The 16,777-nt window shown below is 34.4% G+C and overlaps 2 protein-coding genes across 4 annotated transcripts in view; one reads left to right on the top strand and one right to left on the bottom strand.

Moving 5' to 3' along the window:
* Positions 1 to 110: 110 nt before the first annotated feature.
* Positions 111 to 3,105, top strand: LOC123218247 (pentatricopeptide repeat-containing protein At3g57430, chloroplastic-like). The gene has a single exon (XM_044639541.1). The coding sequence runs from the start codon at positions 209 to 211 to the stop codon at positions 2,849 to 2,851; it is 2,643 nt and encodes an 880-aa protein (XP_044495476.1). The 5' UTR covers positions 111 to 208; the 3' UTR covers positions 2,852 to 3,105.
* A 1,209-nt stretch (positions 3,106 to 4,314) lies between these two features.
* LOC123218540 overlaps positions 4,315 to 16,777 on the bottom strand; it is a 76,141-nt gene continuing 63,678 nt past the window's right edge. Inside the window, exons 1-10 of one of the 3 annotated variants that reach the window (XM_044640020.1) lie at positions 14,554 to 14,755; positions 11,271 to 14,160; positions 10,674 to 11,171; positions 9,961 to 10,503; positions 8,412 to 9,170; positions 6,703 to 7,308; positions 6,177 to 6,617; positions 5,560 to 6,054; positions 4,701 to 5,294; positions 4,315 to 4,581 (exon numbers count right to left, since the gene is read on the bottom strand). In XM_044640020.1, the coding sequence (XP_044495955.1) occupies positions 4,555 to 4,581; positions 4,701 to 5,294; positions 5,560 to 6,054; positions 6,177 to 6,617; positions 6,703 to 7,308; positions 8,412 to 9,170; positions 9,961 to 10,503; positions 10,674 to 11,171; positions 11,271 to 14,066 (6,759 nt within the window). In that variant the 5' untranslated portion in view covers positions 14,067 to 14,160; positions 14,554 to 14,755 and the 3' untranslated portion in view covers positions 4,315 to 4,554. Of the gene's footprint in view, positions 4,582 to 4,700; positions 5,295 to 5,559; positions 6,055 to 6,176; positions 6,618 to 6,702; positions 7,309 to 8,411; positions 9,171 to 9,960; positions 10,504 to 10,673; positions 11,172 to 11,270; positions 14,757 to 16,777 lie in introns of those variants that run through there. The other 2 variants (XM_044640022.1, XM_044640021.1) reach the window with 2 other exon arrangements.

Raw genomic sequence — 16,777 nt, 5'->3', positions numbered from 1 at the left:
TAAAACATTTTAAAATATATATAATTTTTTATTTATATTATATGATATTATAGAATAGGTATTGTGTGCTCTAAGAAACTAATAAACATGATTTGGAGTATATGGGAGTAATGTGACCCACTAAGGCCAGCACCGGCACCTTAATGTCCGATTTATCTCACTTCTATCACTAAGTGTTGAACTCGCCTCCAACGGTAAGAACGACCAAATGTCCTACACTCAACCTCTCGTTCCCCTCTCTTCACAGCCACTCACTTCCCCCCAAACCCACCGCCCACCTGCCACCGCCGTCTCTTTTCCAGCACCCACTTCCCATTCAAGCTCCAACGCCTCATGGGTCGAGTGTCTCCGCTTCAAAACCCGCTGCAACCAATTCCATGAAGCCATTTTCACCTATATTGAAATGACCCGTTCCGGTGCCCAACCCGATAACTTTGCTTTCCCTGCAGTTCTGAAGGCCGTGGCTGGTCTTCAGGATTTGAATTTGGGGAAACAGATCCATGCTCATGTTTTCAAATACGGGTACGGGTCATCTTCGGTGACCGTAGCCAATTCTCTTGTGAATTTGTACAGTAAATGTAGTAGTGTTTTGTGGGAAGTGTATAAGGTGTTTGATAAAATTAGTGAAAGAGACCAAGTGTCTTGGAATTCAATGATTAATGCATTGTGTCGTTTTGAGGAATGGGAGCTAGCGTTAGAAGCGTTTAGGTTGATGTTAGGTGATGATGTAGAGCCTAGTTCTTTTACTTTGGTGAGCATGGCGCTTGTGTGTTCGAATTTGCCAAAGCGCCAGGGTTTGAGGCTTGGGAAGGAAGTACATGGGTATAGTCTAAGAGTGGGTGATTGGAAAACATTTACCATTAATGCTTTGATGGCAATGTATGCAAAGTTCTGTAGAGTTGATGATGCAAAAATTTTGTTTGCGTCATTTAAAAATCGCGATTTGGTTTCGTGGAATACAATTATAAGTTCATTGTCTCAAAATGATGGGTTTGTAGAAGCACTGTGGTTTTTGAGTGGTATGGTACGTGAAGGGATTAAACCTGATGGAGTCACGATTGCAAGTGTGCTTCCTGCTTGCTCACACTTGGAGATGCTAGATGCTGGAAAGGAAATTCATGCTTTTGCATTGAGAAATGATATCTTAAGGGGTAACTCTTTTGTTGGTAGTGCTTTAGTTGATATGTATTGTAATTGTGCAGAGATTGATAGTGGTCGGCGAGTTTTTGATTGTATTTTGGATAGAAAAATTGCACTTTGGAATGCTATGATTACCGGTTATGCACAAAACGAGTATGATGAGGAAGCATTGAAGCTATTCATTGAGATGGAAAAGGTTGCTGGACTTTGTCCGAATGCCACCACAATGGCGAGTGTTGTGCCTGCTTGTGTGCGTAGTGAAGCATTTCCCTACAAAGAAGGAATCCATGGATATGTAGTAAAGCGGGGATTAGAGAGAAACCAGTATGTACAAAATGCACTTATGGATATGTACTCTAGAATGGGGAAGATAGAGATTTCAGAGACTATTTTTGACAGCATGGAGGCTAGAGATAGAGTATCTTGGAACACAATGATCACTGGTTATACTATTTGTGGACGTCATAGTGAGGCACTTCTTCTGTTGCGTGAGATGCAAAGAATGGAAGAAAAAATAAGTGAGAATGATGAGGACAATAAGGATGAGACATCAGTTTCACTGAAACCAAATTCAATAACCCTCATGACAGTCCTACCTGGTTGTGCTGCTCTGTCAGCTTTAGCAAAGGGTAAAGAGATTCATGCTTATGCCACAAGAAATATGTTGGCGACTGATGTTGCCGTGGGAAGTGCATTAGTTGACATGTACTCCAAATGTGGCTATTTGAACTTATCTAGAAGAGTTTTTGACCTGATGCCCTTTAGAAATGTGATAACCTGGAATGTTGTTATCATGGCTTATGGAATGCATGGTAAAGGAGAGGAAGCCTTAGAATTGTTCAGATTGATGGTGATGGAAGGAGCTAGGGGCGGGGATGTAAAGCCTAATGAAGTTACTTTTATTGCAGTTTTTGTAGCATGTAGTCATGCAGGGATGGTTGATGAAGGGATAAACTTATTCTATAGAATGAAAGAGGACCATGGGATTGAACCTACACCAGATCACTATGCTTGTGTCGTTGACTTGCTTGGTCGGGCAGGTAAAGTGGAGGAAGCATATCAACTCATAAACACAATGCCTGCAGAGTTTGACAAAATAGGTGCATGGAGTAGCTTGCTTGGTGCTTGTCGGATTCACCAGAATGTACAAATTGGGGAAACTGCAGCTCATAATCTCTTGATCCTGGAACCTGATGTGGCAAGCCATTATGTTCTCCTCTCCAATATCTACTCATCTGCTGGACTCTGGGACAAGGCAATGGTTGTCCGGAAGAAGATGAGAGAAATGGGAGTAAGAAAAGAGCCGGGTTGTAGTTGGATTGAGTTTGGAGATGAGATTCACAAGTTTGTAGCTGGGGACGGATCACATGAACAAAGTGAGAGGCTCCATGGATTCCTCGAAATCCTTTCCGAAAGAATGAGAAAGGAGGGTTATGTGCCTGATACTTCTTGTGTTCTTCACAATGTTGATGAGGAGGAGAAAGAAACTTTACTCTGTGGACACAGTGAGAAATTGGCAATAGCTTTTGGTATACTCAATACCCTTCCTGGAACCACCATTAGAGTTGCCAAGAACCTCAGAGTTTGCAATGACTGCCATCTTGCTAGTAAATTTATCTCGAAGATAGAGGGTAGAGAAATCATCCTGAGAGATGTAAAGAGGTTCCATCATTTTAGAAATGGAACTTGTTCCTGTGGAGATTACTGGTGAAAAGCTTGATTGTTTATTCTTGCAAGAAAATTTTTCTTGTGACTCCTAGAGTATGTACAATTTTTATTATTTTCTGTTTTATCTTTTAATCCTACATTTGTATCAATAACGTATAAGAAATTGTCAGATGCTCACCAATGTTGGCCCTTTTTTAGAGAAATGTCTTATATTTCTAGTTTAGTCATGTAAATCTCCTTGTATGTTTCTGGAAAACCTTTCTCATATATGTATTTTGACGATGTTGACAATGTTTATAATGTTTTACAATTAGTTTTAAGTATTCAACTGAATACTCAGATAATTGATATTATTCTATTATTAATTTAAAATTATCTAATTATATGATGATGTATTATCAGTTAATCAAGAACTCAAAATTGGATATAAATAGTTTTATTAAAAATTAAAATATGTTATTGAATCAAATAATCTAATATGCAAAGATTGCTAGTGAATTTTCAATTTGTAGTGGGTTAGTAAATATCACCAAATTGTCCTATTAGAGTTCCTTTTAACGTGGTAACACTTAAAACATAATGAGGAAACTGTCATTTATGAAACCTGATGGAAATTATGGTATTGTATCATTTTTCGGGGGATTAAAAGGTAATTAAATTTGAAAAATTAGACCAAGAATATAGAGAGGAAATTAAAAAGCCAAATTTATGAATAAGTGCTTAATCCTTGTACTCACTTCTACCGTCAATAGAGTTAGATTCGAACTGAATTAAACTGAGTTTAAACTCGATTTAATTTATATATAATTAAATTCAAGCTCAAACTCGTATCAAATAAACTCAAACTTAAATCATTTCAAGCTCAAGTTTTGAACTCGAACTTTTAACTAATTTGTTATTAAAATAATATCATTCTAATATATATTAATAAAAACGACTTTATTTTATATCAAAATTTTTAACTAATAAATTTGACAAACTAAACACTATAAAACTCAAACTTTGAAAATATTAAAATTACAAACTTGAACTCGCTCAAAGTTAGCTCGTTTCAAATTTATTCAAACCAAAATTGAATTCAAACTCAAATAAATTCAATTAGAATTTAGCCGTAACTGCCAACAACAAACCGCCCTCTGGTGCCATTGACATGAAATGAATTAAAGTAATCAATATCTTGTAATAGACTGACTATTAAATCAAAATGTTACCGTAATTGACATGAAATATAATTTTATACTAATAAAAAATTAATATCATATGGTTAAAAGATCGTGATAATGATTGAAACCATTAATTCACAATTTTCTGTCTCTGGATAAATAGTCTTCTACCTATACTCCCGATTAACCTACATGTAGGTGACATTAGCAATGGATCATATTGTTGATTACTTGTTCCGAGAGGAAAAGTTTCCCAACACAACAGAAACCACCGCAACTAAATTGCACCAAGCTTATCATATGGATTGCTTTAGCCTCAAATGAAGATCATTAACCATCCTCATTTAACTTTAAAATCATCCGTCTCTCTGTTTTTTATTTAAGTATTCAATAAAGCATATACTTTGAAGTTAACAAACCGCATGTTGTGTCTTGTTTGCCCTAAATGTTTGGCAACTTGCAGAAATTGGCATACATAAAACAAACTCATCTACAACAACAGAACAAATGGGTACACAAGGCATTCCACCTTCAACAAAACAGAGTCCCTCTTCACCTGAAGGAAATGGAGGACACAATGACTTCAATCTTCTTTGGAATACTGCACATTCTGTAATCATAAAGCATAGCTGATTATACAAAGAAATTAAAAGAAAACATGAATTCAATCAATTTAATTCATAAAGCAACAAAAATGTATGAGGTATTTTGGTGAATCAATCATATTACCATATTTTTGAACAAATACTGTATGGTGGAATTAAGGTTGCCTTCCCAAAATTCTTCTACTGCATCCTCTCCTCCATCTGTCAACTGTAGTCTTTGGAGCTTTGGTGTGCTTAAAACTCCATGACAAAAAGTCTCCATCACCGAGCATTTTCTGACTATTACTTTTTGCAAGAATGGAAATTCAAAAGAATAATCCCCACCACAAAAGCTTTTAAGGCTGGACAAACAGTGAAGTTCCAAACAATCCAATTTGCCGAAAACAATTGAATTCTCTACTACCTCATCTCCCAAATGTGTTATAATTTCCACCATCAATTTGCAATCCGATACATTCATTCTTTTAAGTCGATCCAGAGTTTTAGCTTTCGAGGGGGTCAGTAAATATCTCAACCCATCACACTTAGAAACTTGCAGAGTTTCTAAATTCTGGAGAGACATCATTGAGAAACAGGAATTTTCTAAACTGTCACATTCTGACACTTTTAGAGTCTCGAGATTTTGAAAAGCATTGCCAGGCTGAAAATTTCCTCTCCACAGATGTGATAGCCTGGGCATTTCACATAATTCTAGTTCTTCCAAGCTAGAGAATGCGTCCTGGGAAATCAGTTAATCACAAAAAGAGTGTTTAACCAAAAAAAAGAAAAAAGACAACTGGGACTTACTATATCCTTAATGATAATGATGATAATGTTGTCCAGTAAGAAAAATTCTGCATTACTAATAATAATAATAATCTTTTAAGAAATAAGATGAAATAAGATAAAATAAGTTAAAGAGAGAGTCAAAATTCTGCAAAATTAGTAATAGTGCCTTCTACTTATCAAATTGTAGACATGATTTGAGTACTTGATGCTCATACCTTGTAAACAAAAAACAGTGTTTGTTGACTGTCTCCATCACTCCCTCGGATGCTCAATAATTCTGAAGCAAAGATCTTCACATTATCACATCCATGCACCTTCAAAACTTCTAAATCTGGCCATTCTGAAACATGTATCTCCGGGTAGAAACTTTTGAGACTTGGTAGCATCTGTAGATTCAACTGGGTTAATTTAGAAAACACAAACCTAAGGATTGTTTCCTCCTTAGCAACAATTTCCTCCACCATGCCAGAGCTTTTCTCAAGTACTTCAAATATCTCTTCAACTGAATCACAGTTTTGTACTTCCAAAAATTCTAGCTTCTGGTGACTCCCAAGCATGTTAGATGGAAAAACACTTACAAGTCTTTTACAAAATCTTATAGTCACTCTAATTAATTTTCCAAATGAATCCAGAGAGACTTGATTGTCCCATAATTTTACCAACTGATTAGCATAGGTGATGTGCAATATCTCCAAACTAGGGAGTCTTACCTGAAGATTTCAGAATACAATTACAAGTACAATATAACAAGCCTTTATTAGTATCATAAAAAATCATAAATTAGATATCAAGTATGAGAAAAACTTGAAAACAAAATGAAGGGATGGATCACCTTCTTATCAAAAAGAGATAGCATGTGGGTAGAGTCCTCCTTTGCAGTCATTCCTTTAGGTTCTTTGCTTGATGATGTCATATCACTATATATAGAACTAGAGATGAATGTTTGAATACCAGGGCAATCGTTAATCCGCAGTCTTGATAAGGAGGACATTTCTACAAAACTTGCAGTGGAATTGCAGAATGTTGTGAGTTTTGGAAGATCTCTAAGCTCTAGTTGGTATAATTTAGGAAACAGCATCGTTCTTGTTCTCCCTTCATCTTCATCAATTACTCTTTCCATGAACATACAATTAATTATCTCAAGCTTCTTCAGTTTGAAAAAACTTTTCGACATAGAAGATGGTAATAAATATTTTAAATGATCAAAGCCACCGATGACCAAGATTGTTAAATTCTGGAACCAAGAAGATGATCCTGAGGTGGGTAATTCAACCTGCATGCACACAAAATGTCTGTATTATTGAACAACAATCTAATAAAGTTAACTTATCCTGTAATAAGAACTGAAACAAGCTTACCTTTTCAGTGAAACATGACGCAAGATGAATACTGAACTCCTTCATTTGGACCTTTTGACAGTCCTTAATGATAATAGTTTCCAAGGGAGGACATTCCAAAATATTTCTTCCAGAATAGAAGCTTGTCAAGCTAGGCAATGACTCAAGCATAACAGAGTTCAATTGAGGAATTATAATTTTATCGCTCACTCCATCCTTTTCCTCTTCCTTTTTGATGATTTCTTCAATTAATGCACAGTTTTTCACCTCTATCTCTTGGAGTTGAACAAGACCCAACAGTATAGATGGAGTAAATATGCATCTCAAGTTGTTGCAATTGTCAATTTTCAATGATTTCAATTTCTGTAAGCCTGAAATTTCTTGATGATTTTCCTCCAAATGAAACACTTGTTTTAGGGACTCACAACTTTCAACATCCAACAGTTCCAAATTTTTGAAGTAGCATAGCACATTGGATGGAATACCAGTTAATATATCCAAAAATTTATCCACCACCAGAGACTTTAAATTCCCGAAAAAGTCGTTTGACAACTGACCATTCCATATTTTTTCTTTCACGTTGGGAAATTCAGAGAGCGTCAAATGTTCAAAGTTACGATAGCCAACCTATAAAACAAAAAATATTAAATTATAATGAATCTTACACAACATATTGAAAAAACCAATATCCGAATTAGAACACAAAATAATTGTTCAAAAACTAACTTAGCAAAAATTTTGAACAAGCATCTTCCTTGTTTTTTAAACTCGCTTAGCATGCAATTGATTTGTGTATGTCATTAGTCAAATGAGATTCATGGAATTTATAAATTGAAATACAAGTTTGACAACATTTCATCCTAGTCTATAGAAGATAATGCTTGTGTAGTCATGATTTTGGCAAATTTGCATTAATCTATACTACAAAAGCAAAATTACTATTATTACAAATAAACATATCTGTTATTAGTTATATTTAAAGGGCCAAAGGACAATTTCCCACACACGGTTTAATGAAAGGACAAATTCCCACCCATTAACTTTCAAAAACTCAAATACCCACCCATTTACTGTTATAAATAGGGGTAAAATTATTATTTAACTAAAAATATTTAAAAAAAATACTTTCACGTTTTTCCCCCACTCAAGGTTTGAAAAATTGCCATTTCCACTCTAGGGTTTCATTACTTCTCCGATGACATTCTTCGGCCGACCTTCCGTCTATCGACGCTCCCTCTAGCCTCCATGACAAGACGTGGGTCATGAAAAGGCCACAAAGATGACAATTGGAAACGACATCGTCAAAGATCCGTCGTGCAATAGATTGTTTGGAAGCAACGTCTGACGCCAACGATCTCCAACCAAGATTTAGGCTTTTAGACCAGAAGAAAGAGAGAAGTTGGAAGGGAGAGAGACTACAACCGTAGACGGCGAAGCCGTCTCCGGTGATAGTTTCAAAACCATAGAGAGAAAAGGTGATTTTTCAAAGTTTCATGGGAGGAAATCAGATTTATAAACTTAGGGGGAAATAAATTTTTTTTATGAAATGACAGTTTTACCTCTATTCATAATAGTAAATGGATTGGTATTTGGATTTTTGAAAGTTAACGGGTGAAAATTTGTCCTTTCATTAAACCTTGGGTGGGAAATTGTCCTTTGGCCATATTTAAATTTTATATCAACAAAAATGTTGTAAATGGATTAAAAAAAAATTGCGAAAGAGAAAGTACCATATTTGTAAATATTTGCTGGATGGTAGAATTGAGATCATCCTTCCAAAAATATTCTTGATCATTATATCCTTCTGTCAGTTGTATTTTCTTTAGCATTGGTGTGCTTAACACGCCTGGAGAAAAGATGTTGAATTTTGGGCATTGAGTCACAGTAACTTGCTCCAAACGAGGGAATTTGAAGGAATAATTGGCTGAACAAAAACATGTGAGGCTTGACAAACGAGAAAGCTGCAAAGTCCTCAATTGGCCAAAAACAATCTCTTCTTCTTTGTCTCCATCATTTGCTACTACCCCTGTAACTAAATTACACCCTCTTATATCCATTGTTGTGAGATTTACTAGAGTTTTGGCTGCTTCACATGATAGTACCTTGTCTAATCCATTGCAATTGAATGCGACTATATATTTAAGATTTTTGAAAGATGTTGTAGATGGCATTAAAATTGTCAAACAATGACATTCACATACATATAAATTTTGAAGATTCGGAAGAAATGCGTCCCCTTGAAAATCTTGTTTCCATATATGTCCTTGTTTGCAAGGAAATAGCTCTCTAAAACTATTATCCATAAGATAAAGTGATTCCAAAAAAAATAATTTTTGAAGGAAATTGACCAGAGAAGAACCAGATTCATCATCAAAGTCACTCAACAAAAGCCATTTAAGCTTGCCAAAGCTCTCAGCTAGACTACTGTGAAGGAATGCCAATCCAAAGTCATCAGCGCCAAAACTCAACATTTCCAAATTTGGTATGACCTAAAAATAATGAAGAGTAAATAAATAGGTGTAAGCATTCAGTCATCAACAAGTGCACAGCAACACACAAATAAATAACTAGAAATTTTATATATAAACAGTACAAGCGTTACATGCTATATACATCTAATTATAAGGAAAAACATATCTAACCAGATTTTTAATCTGGAAATAATGTAAATTATATTGTTGTAAATAGAAAAATACTAGGCAAAAGTCTTATCCACTTTTATGAGTCAGTTATTAATACAAAAAATAAGAGATTGGTTTATAATGTGGGTAACTCAAATCACCCATTAACTTACTTTCTTCAGCTCATTACTTTGTGTATGTAAAAAATTATAAATTAAATGAGAATACACTTGAAACATGAATTACATAAATGAAAAAAAATTTTAATCACCAAAATAAATAATATCTTGCAACTGAAACATTTAATTGATCTAGTAACTGGGTAGATTCAAAGAGAAAAATAAATTTATTATTATCATGCAAAAGGAAGAGTATTTGTTAGCTTATTTTAATTGGAATAGAAAGAGTAATATTCACTTACAATTTGGATGCTGAAGTTGACAAACACTTAATTTAAATCTTAATTTTGAGTAGGAGTATTGTATTGTCTGGCCCAATTGACATCCCACTTCAATATTGAAGGAACATTGAGTTCCTTCACCTGTTGCGCTTGTCTTTTGGGTTGCACACTTATCATACTAAATTGGTGTGATATTAAATCAATCTGGATAACATAAAGATGTTGTATGTATGAATATGGATAAAAGCAAAGTAATACCTTTTCTAAATAAAAAATGGCAGGTTCCCTCTCCTTGTCTCTTTCTTGGAAGCTAGAAAATTCAAAATCATGAACTTTTATCTTCTTGCAATCAACCACAACCAATGTGCTTAGCATCGGCCACTCTATTGTATGCAACCGCGGGTAGAAATATTTGAGCTCCTTTAAATGGGAAAGGTAGATAGATTTTAATTGTGGAAACAAAAATGTAGGGGCTCCCTTAACTTCCTCCTCAGAAACAATTATCTCTAACCCACACAAACTTATATCTAGATGTTCAAGTTGCACGAGGTCAATAGCCATAGAAACTGGAAAGAGACTTTTCATACTCTGACAACCCACAATAGTCAATCTCTTTAGATAATGAAAGGTCAGATTTCCTTGAGTATTCGATGGAACAATAGTCAATAACTTTCCACAGAATTCAACTCTCACTTCTTTTAGTTTGCAAAAGGATTTTGCATGGAGTTTTTGGTTGTGCCATATCAGTTGCAAGTTATCCAAGTGTGAAAGCACCATCTCCTCCAAGCTGGGAAAAGCAACCTGCAGCGAAAAATTCGTAATGTTAATATTTTGTGTACAAAAGACTCACAAGCTCACAACAAGGAAGCTGTCAAAATATTTTGTCAGGTTGATCTGTTCTCAAAACCCATAAAACAATTTGATGGCAATAAGCAACATTATTTTTTAGTAAAAAGAATAAACTAAATTACCTTTTCATCAAATAGAGGATTTATATTCATAAAGTAGTTTTCCAAATTCACTTTTTCTTCTTCTTCTCTCACAGTGTCTAGATGAAAAGATTTGCATAAGAATGTCTTCAAGTTAGAGCATCCCTCAATGTGAAGTTCTTTTAAGGAGGGGAATTCAATCAAATTCCCAATGCCAAAATTTGTGAGTTTTGGCAAAAGTTCAAGCTTCATGTACAACAGTTTAGGAAAACTCATATAAATTATCGTTTCTTCTCCTTGTACCCCTTTTGAGTCAACTATTACTTCCATTGACTTACAATTTCTTATCACCAACTTTTGGAGTTCATTAAGCCTTTTGACCATAGCAGAGGAAAACAAATAATTTAAGCCATGACACTCCTCAATGCTTAAGCTTTTTAAGCACTGACTATAAGAAAAAATTGATAGAGGTCGATCAAGCCATGTATTCTCAACATTAATTGAACATAGTTTCAAGTTCTCCAATCTTGGAAAGACAACCTGTAGAAACATATATTGCCCTTAAACACAACTTATGAACTATAAGAATAGACCTTTTTATATCAAAAGAAAATAAAAAATGAAAAATAAAAAACATACAGCCAAGTTGGAATCGATCTTAATGAATTTGGGTAGGCATTGTAGTGTCAATGAACACAATTGATTGAACTCCATCTTATCATTTCTTTCAATTTCATCACCATCATCATCACTTTCTTCACCAAAAAGCTCTTTTAGGTTCTTACAATAAGTCACTTCAATTTCTTGTAGCTGCATAAGGTTTTTTGCCATGAAGGATGCAAATAGATACTCCAATCTATCACACTTTTCTATTTTTATGATCCTTAATTTGCTAAAAGACACTGCATTAAGTTGACCATGACATATCTTCTCCAATTTAATCAAATTACAGAGGATCAAGGACTCCAACTTGGGAAAGGCTACTTTCAAAGCAACTGAGTTAATGATATACAAAATATCCTGACCATCCTCTACATGCAGATGCTTTAAATGTGGAAAACCATCCACATTGAGTTCATAAACAACATATCTAACTCCATTCATTTCCTCAAGGAAGAGATCTTCAGTCATCTTCAACAAACTTTTAATTCCATGCCCCAAATAAACATTATCACTTATCTTCAGTTTGAATGTTCTTGAAGTTGAACTGCAATATTTATCAGACCACTTCCATTTATCTCCTATAAATAAATGATAACTTTTCAATTTCTTGAAGAAAAAGTATTGCGGCATAACTCGAGCATCTTGAACATGAAGATGTAAAGTTGTTAGGTTTGACAATTGCTTTAACTCATCAAGACTAGCATTTCTTCGTCCTTCATTATCCACTCCTTCAGCTTCCCAATGAACAAGGCAGTTTCCCATATATAGTTCTTCTAATTGAGACAAGCCGGAGATGACATGTGGTGCAATGTATTTAAGGTTTATACAATTGCTCAAATCTAATAACTTCAACTGAGTCAATTGTCCTATTTCTGCAGGCAACAGTTCAATGTCAGTCCTTAAGAAGCTAAGAATTTCTAATTTACTTAGCTTTCCTAGAATTCTTAAATCATCCAATAGGCAGTCATGCAAACAGAGTGTTTGAAGGTTTTTTAGGCAAGAAAGGGATGAAGGTAATGATAAGAAAAGAAATCCAGTAAGATCTAAAACTTTGAGTTCTTTCATTTCTTCAAAAATAACATCTGGGATTTGTAGTGAGTGATTATTCATAAATAGGAAGAACAACTTCAGTTTTGGAAACTCTAATCGTTGAGGAAGCTTGCCATAAATATCTCTATAGGGCAGAGAAATGGCAGTTGAATCTTTTGGTATTTTCTCCCCCAGTACTTCTTTCAAGCCGATGACATTTTGAATATTAAACATGAATTTCTCTGTTGAAGCAATCGATACAGCAACATCATGAATAATATCATGCATTTTAACTGCATGGTCATTGTCATCATCCAACAACAAACAATAAGCTTTGAGATAATCTATCAAACTGTTCAATCTATTCCTTCCTTCTTCCAATGTATATACATCTTCAAACAAATTCAAACCCATACTATATTTTAAGAGGTCACCAATGGACATGCTACTACCAGCATCTTTTAGAGCACAAAGAAGAAATAGCGATTTAGCTTCCTCAATTTTCAGAAAATTGTAACTCAGCTCTATAGTAGAATACACACTTTCTTCCATATATGGAATATGTCTTGGAGTAGACCTTTTAAGTCTAACCAAGGCATCCTTCCAAAAGGGAAGACTCTCATTTTTCAATGTATTTGCAATTGCTGAGATTGCAATTGGCAAACCTGCACATTTTGTAACAAACTCATCTGCTAGAGGATGAAAATCAGAGCTTTCTGCAGAATCACCCACAATCTTCCGAAACAAATTCCATGAGTCATCTTCAGATAACGGATGAACAAAGATGTTCTTTTGAGTCTTCATATCTTTGCTTAATAAATCCCGATTTCTAGAAGTTAACAATATTGTGCATGGCCTGATCTTATCATCTTTTCTTTCTTTCTCCGCATCCCCAAAAGGAATTCCAATCGCATCCAAGTCAAGTTTTGTCCAAATATTATCCAGTATTATAAGTAATCTCTTCTTCTCCTTCTTTATCCTGGAACGTAGTTGACTAGCCCTCTGATATTCACTCTCCTGCCAAAATTCCAAGCCTAAATCGGAAGCAAGTTTTTCTTGAATTTTTTTGTAGTCTGGGGTTTGTGTTACCTCAGCAATGGCCACCTCATGAAATAACTTGTCCTCCCTCACCTGCCAACCTACTTTTTTTACCAATGTAGTTTTACCCACACCTCCCATCCCATGCACCCCAATCATGTTAACATTAACATCCTTCAATGTGTCCAAAATTTCTCGCAAAACTTGCTCTCTAGAATCAAAGGCCTCGTAGCCTCTGACAGACATGGATTCTGTCCTCTGTAGAGCAGGACGGTAGGAAAAACAACGGAAGTTGCCTTTCCCTAACAGAGTGGCCCCAGTCACTGCAGCTTTCGCTGCTTCCTTTCCAAGCTTGTAACGTTGAATCAAATTAGAACATGACTTCAATTTTAAACACCTGCCCTTGTTTGCTTTATCTTCATCCCCAATGATGGCTTTTGCTACTCCTTCAGTGAAGTCATCTACATCACTCAACCATTTCTTAACAGCTTCATAAATCTCCTCCCCCTGTCTTTCAGCCGACTCTACAGGTTTCTCCACTGTTTCTCTTTTATTTCTGAGATCCTCAACTTGATTTTTGAGGTTGTCGATGTAGCTCTGGTACTTGAACACATATGATATCAGCTGTTTAAGCAAATTATATGCCGACTCTGCAGCTCTTGATGCAAGTTTCGTGGCAGCACAGGTTACTATTTCCTCAGCCATTGCCGATAAATACTTGTCCCCACACACACACACACTCTCTCTCTTTCTTTTTTTTTTTTTTTTCTTTTCAAGTAAAGCTTCAATTAAAGGGTACCTAGGAGGCAAGGGAAATGAAAGAAAAAGAATTGGACAATATTATACAACAAAAAAATTCAGTAAATGTTTGAGAGAAAAGCTTAATAAACAAAATCTAGCTTTACACTGAGAATAAAAGCATGGCTAATTAATAATGAAAACAAAAGGCAAGAGACACGCAACAACTAAACAAATATCAAAGTTAAAGCTTTTAAGAGCAAACCCTAAATGAACGTAGTCTCGCTTGTAGCAAACAGATAACACCGAGCAATAATACTAAGAGAGGATGAGAAAAATGCTAAATAATAGAGAATTGATGGTTAAAACAGAGGCAAGGAAAATTATAGAGAAGTAATTTGAAACAATAAACAGTTGAAGGAAAGTAATGAAAGGGAAGGTTTAGAACAAGTACAAGTACAGCTTGATGGCTTGATGTGTATGTCTCTCCCAAAAGTAGAGCTAAGTTTTCAAGCACCACCAAATGCTTACTTTACTAGTTTGCAGGTAAGAAGCATCAATGATTCAATAAGCGTCGGAGAGCAGATGAAGAAACTGAAGAAATAGAAGATTCCAGGCCCGAGTGATCTTGTGCTTTACCCTGCCTTTAAAAACAGAGTGATTAACAATTTCACACCCAAAGTTTGGCTTACGAACCTTTTCACCCATAGAGTATAAAAATTACACCTGATCATTCAGTTGACAGAACCTAACTCTTTTAATGGAAAATACCCTTGACGCAACGTAAAAAAAGTTGAATTACCATAGTTACCCTAAATATTTTACTTTTGAAAATTTATAATCATAATACCCTCAAGACTTTTCGTTGGTGAATTGGTTACATCTTGTCTGGAAAAAAAATGTCAATATCAGCCAACTTTCTTTTTTGTCATTCTCTTTTTCATTATCCTCTCTCTCTATTTTTTTTAGGCACATTTATACTGATAAAAGGAATAGATAGAAAGAATGGGATAGTTGATATATGTTTTGTTATGAAGCTTGTTCCTCTTTTATTACAACAATTAAGTTTGTTTTAAGGTTTTATAATCATAAAATTAAACCAAGATAAATAAGTTAATAATGTCTCATTCATCTATATCATCAATCCATTTTCACTTCTTATATAATAATATTTCTCATACAATCATACCCACAAATAAAACAATAAAAAAATGACAATTATAATACACATAGATTATAGAGTTAGTGTAAAGTTTGTGAACGAGACGATAATAAGTGAGATTTACTTTTAAGATAACATGATATGATCATCGTAAAAGAACTAACGATATTATGACTTGAACATCATCAATTGAGTTACAATCGAGCTAGTTATAGTCTGTGTCAATTAGGTTGTGATATGGCTAATTAGACATGTCAATTGGGTCAGATAGAATGAAGACCCAATACGAAGCACGAAAAAAAAGTACGGCACAAGAAAGCCCGACCCAGTACTATAGCATATCGGACTAAGCTCATGGGCCTATTCGATCAGAGCTCAGACTTTAATATTAAGCCAATGGACTGGCCCAATCTGATACTGTTTATAAAATAATTTTTTTTTTTTTTTTGGGCAGCATAAGTCTGCTTCTGCTGCCAGGCAGAAGCAGTCTGCTTCTGCTGCTTGCAGGTAGAAGCATTCTGCCGCAAGGTCTGCTTCTGCCTTGGCAGATTTGCTTAATTTTTTTTTAAAATTTATTTACTTTTTAAAATAAATTTATTCTAATTACCTTTATTTTCACTTTTATTTACAAATCTTTTAATTTCTTAATCTCAATTATTTCATTATATTTTCAATCTTATTTTCTCTTATTAACTCTCTTTCAAAAAATATCTAAATTCGTAAATAATAATTCTTTATATTTATAATTTTATTTTTATTTTTATTTTATTATTACAAAATATTATAAAATATATAAATTCACAAATAATAATTATTTATCTTTGGAGAATTCAGAGATTTAAATATATAAGATGAATAGATAAATGTTATATAATAGATATATTTTATTTATGTTTTGTAATATATACCGTATGTAAATTAATTTATTTGTACTATGTTATCAATTTATAATATTTTTCATCATGTAATCACAATACTCCTCCGCCACAAGTGAGAGATTATAAATAAAATATTTCAGATATTATTATCGATTTTAATAATTGAAAAATAATTTGTATTAAATTTTTTTAAAAAAATTGATTAAATGGGCCGATCCGGCCCGATTAAAGCTCGTTATTATATGGATCAGACTTTGGGCCTTTATGTTTCAATGGGTCGGGTCGACCCAAAGGCCCATCACTGTTTGGGCCTTGGGCCCGCCCTGACCCATTGACATCTCTATGGCTAATTATGGCTTGGGCGACATGTAGGAGTATTCTAGAGATAGGAATCCGATGATGATAGCAAAAGAGATAAGTTTAAAATTCAAACAATAAAGAATACTCCATGGATGGATCTCATGATAGCAAATACATCACGTGAACATGCATTCTCAATCAAAGGATGTATGAGAATGTCATACTGTTTAAAGGCTCCATTGGTCTTTTCATGACAAAAAATATGCTCTCCAACCTAAGATAAATAGGAACTTAGATATCAACGTGAAACTATGATGCAATGAAGGTCGAAAAATATT

Source organism: Mangifera indica, chromosome 6, assembly GCF_011075055.1.
Source record: "Mangifera indica cultivar Alphonso chromosome 6, CATAS_Mindica_2.1, whole genome shotgun sequence".
NCBI classification, from domain to species: Eukaryota; Viridiplantae; Streptophyta; class Magnoliopsida; order Sapindales; family Anacardiaceae; genus Mangifera; species Mangifera indica.
This window is presented reverse-complemented; position numbering and strand designations above follow the sequence as displayed.

Bases quoted from the DNA above. Each gene is read 5' to 3' on its own strand.
- LOC123218247 (XM_044639541.1), top strand. From the start codon at position 209: ATGTCCTACACTCAACCTCTCGTTCCCCTCTCTTCACAGCCACTCACT.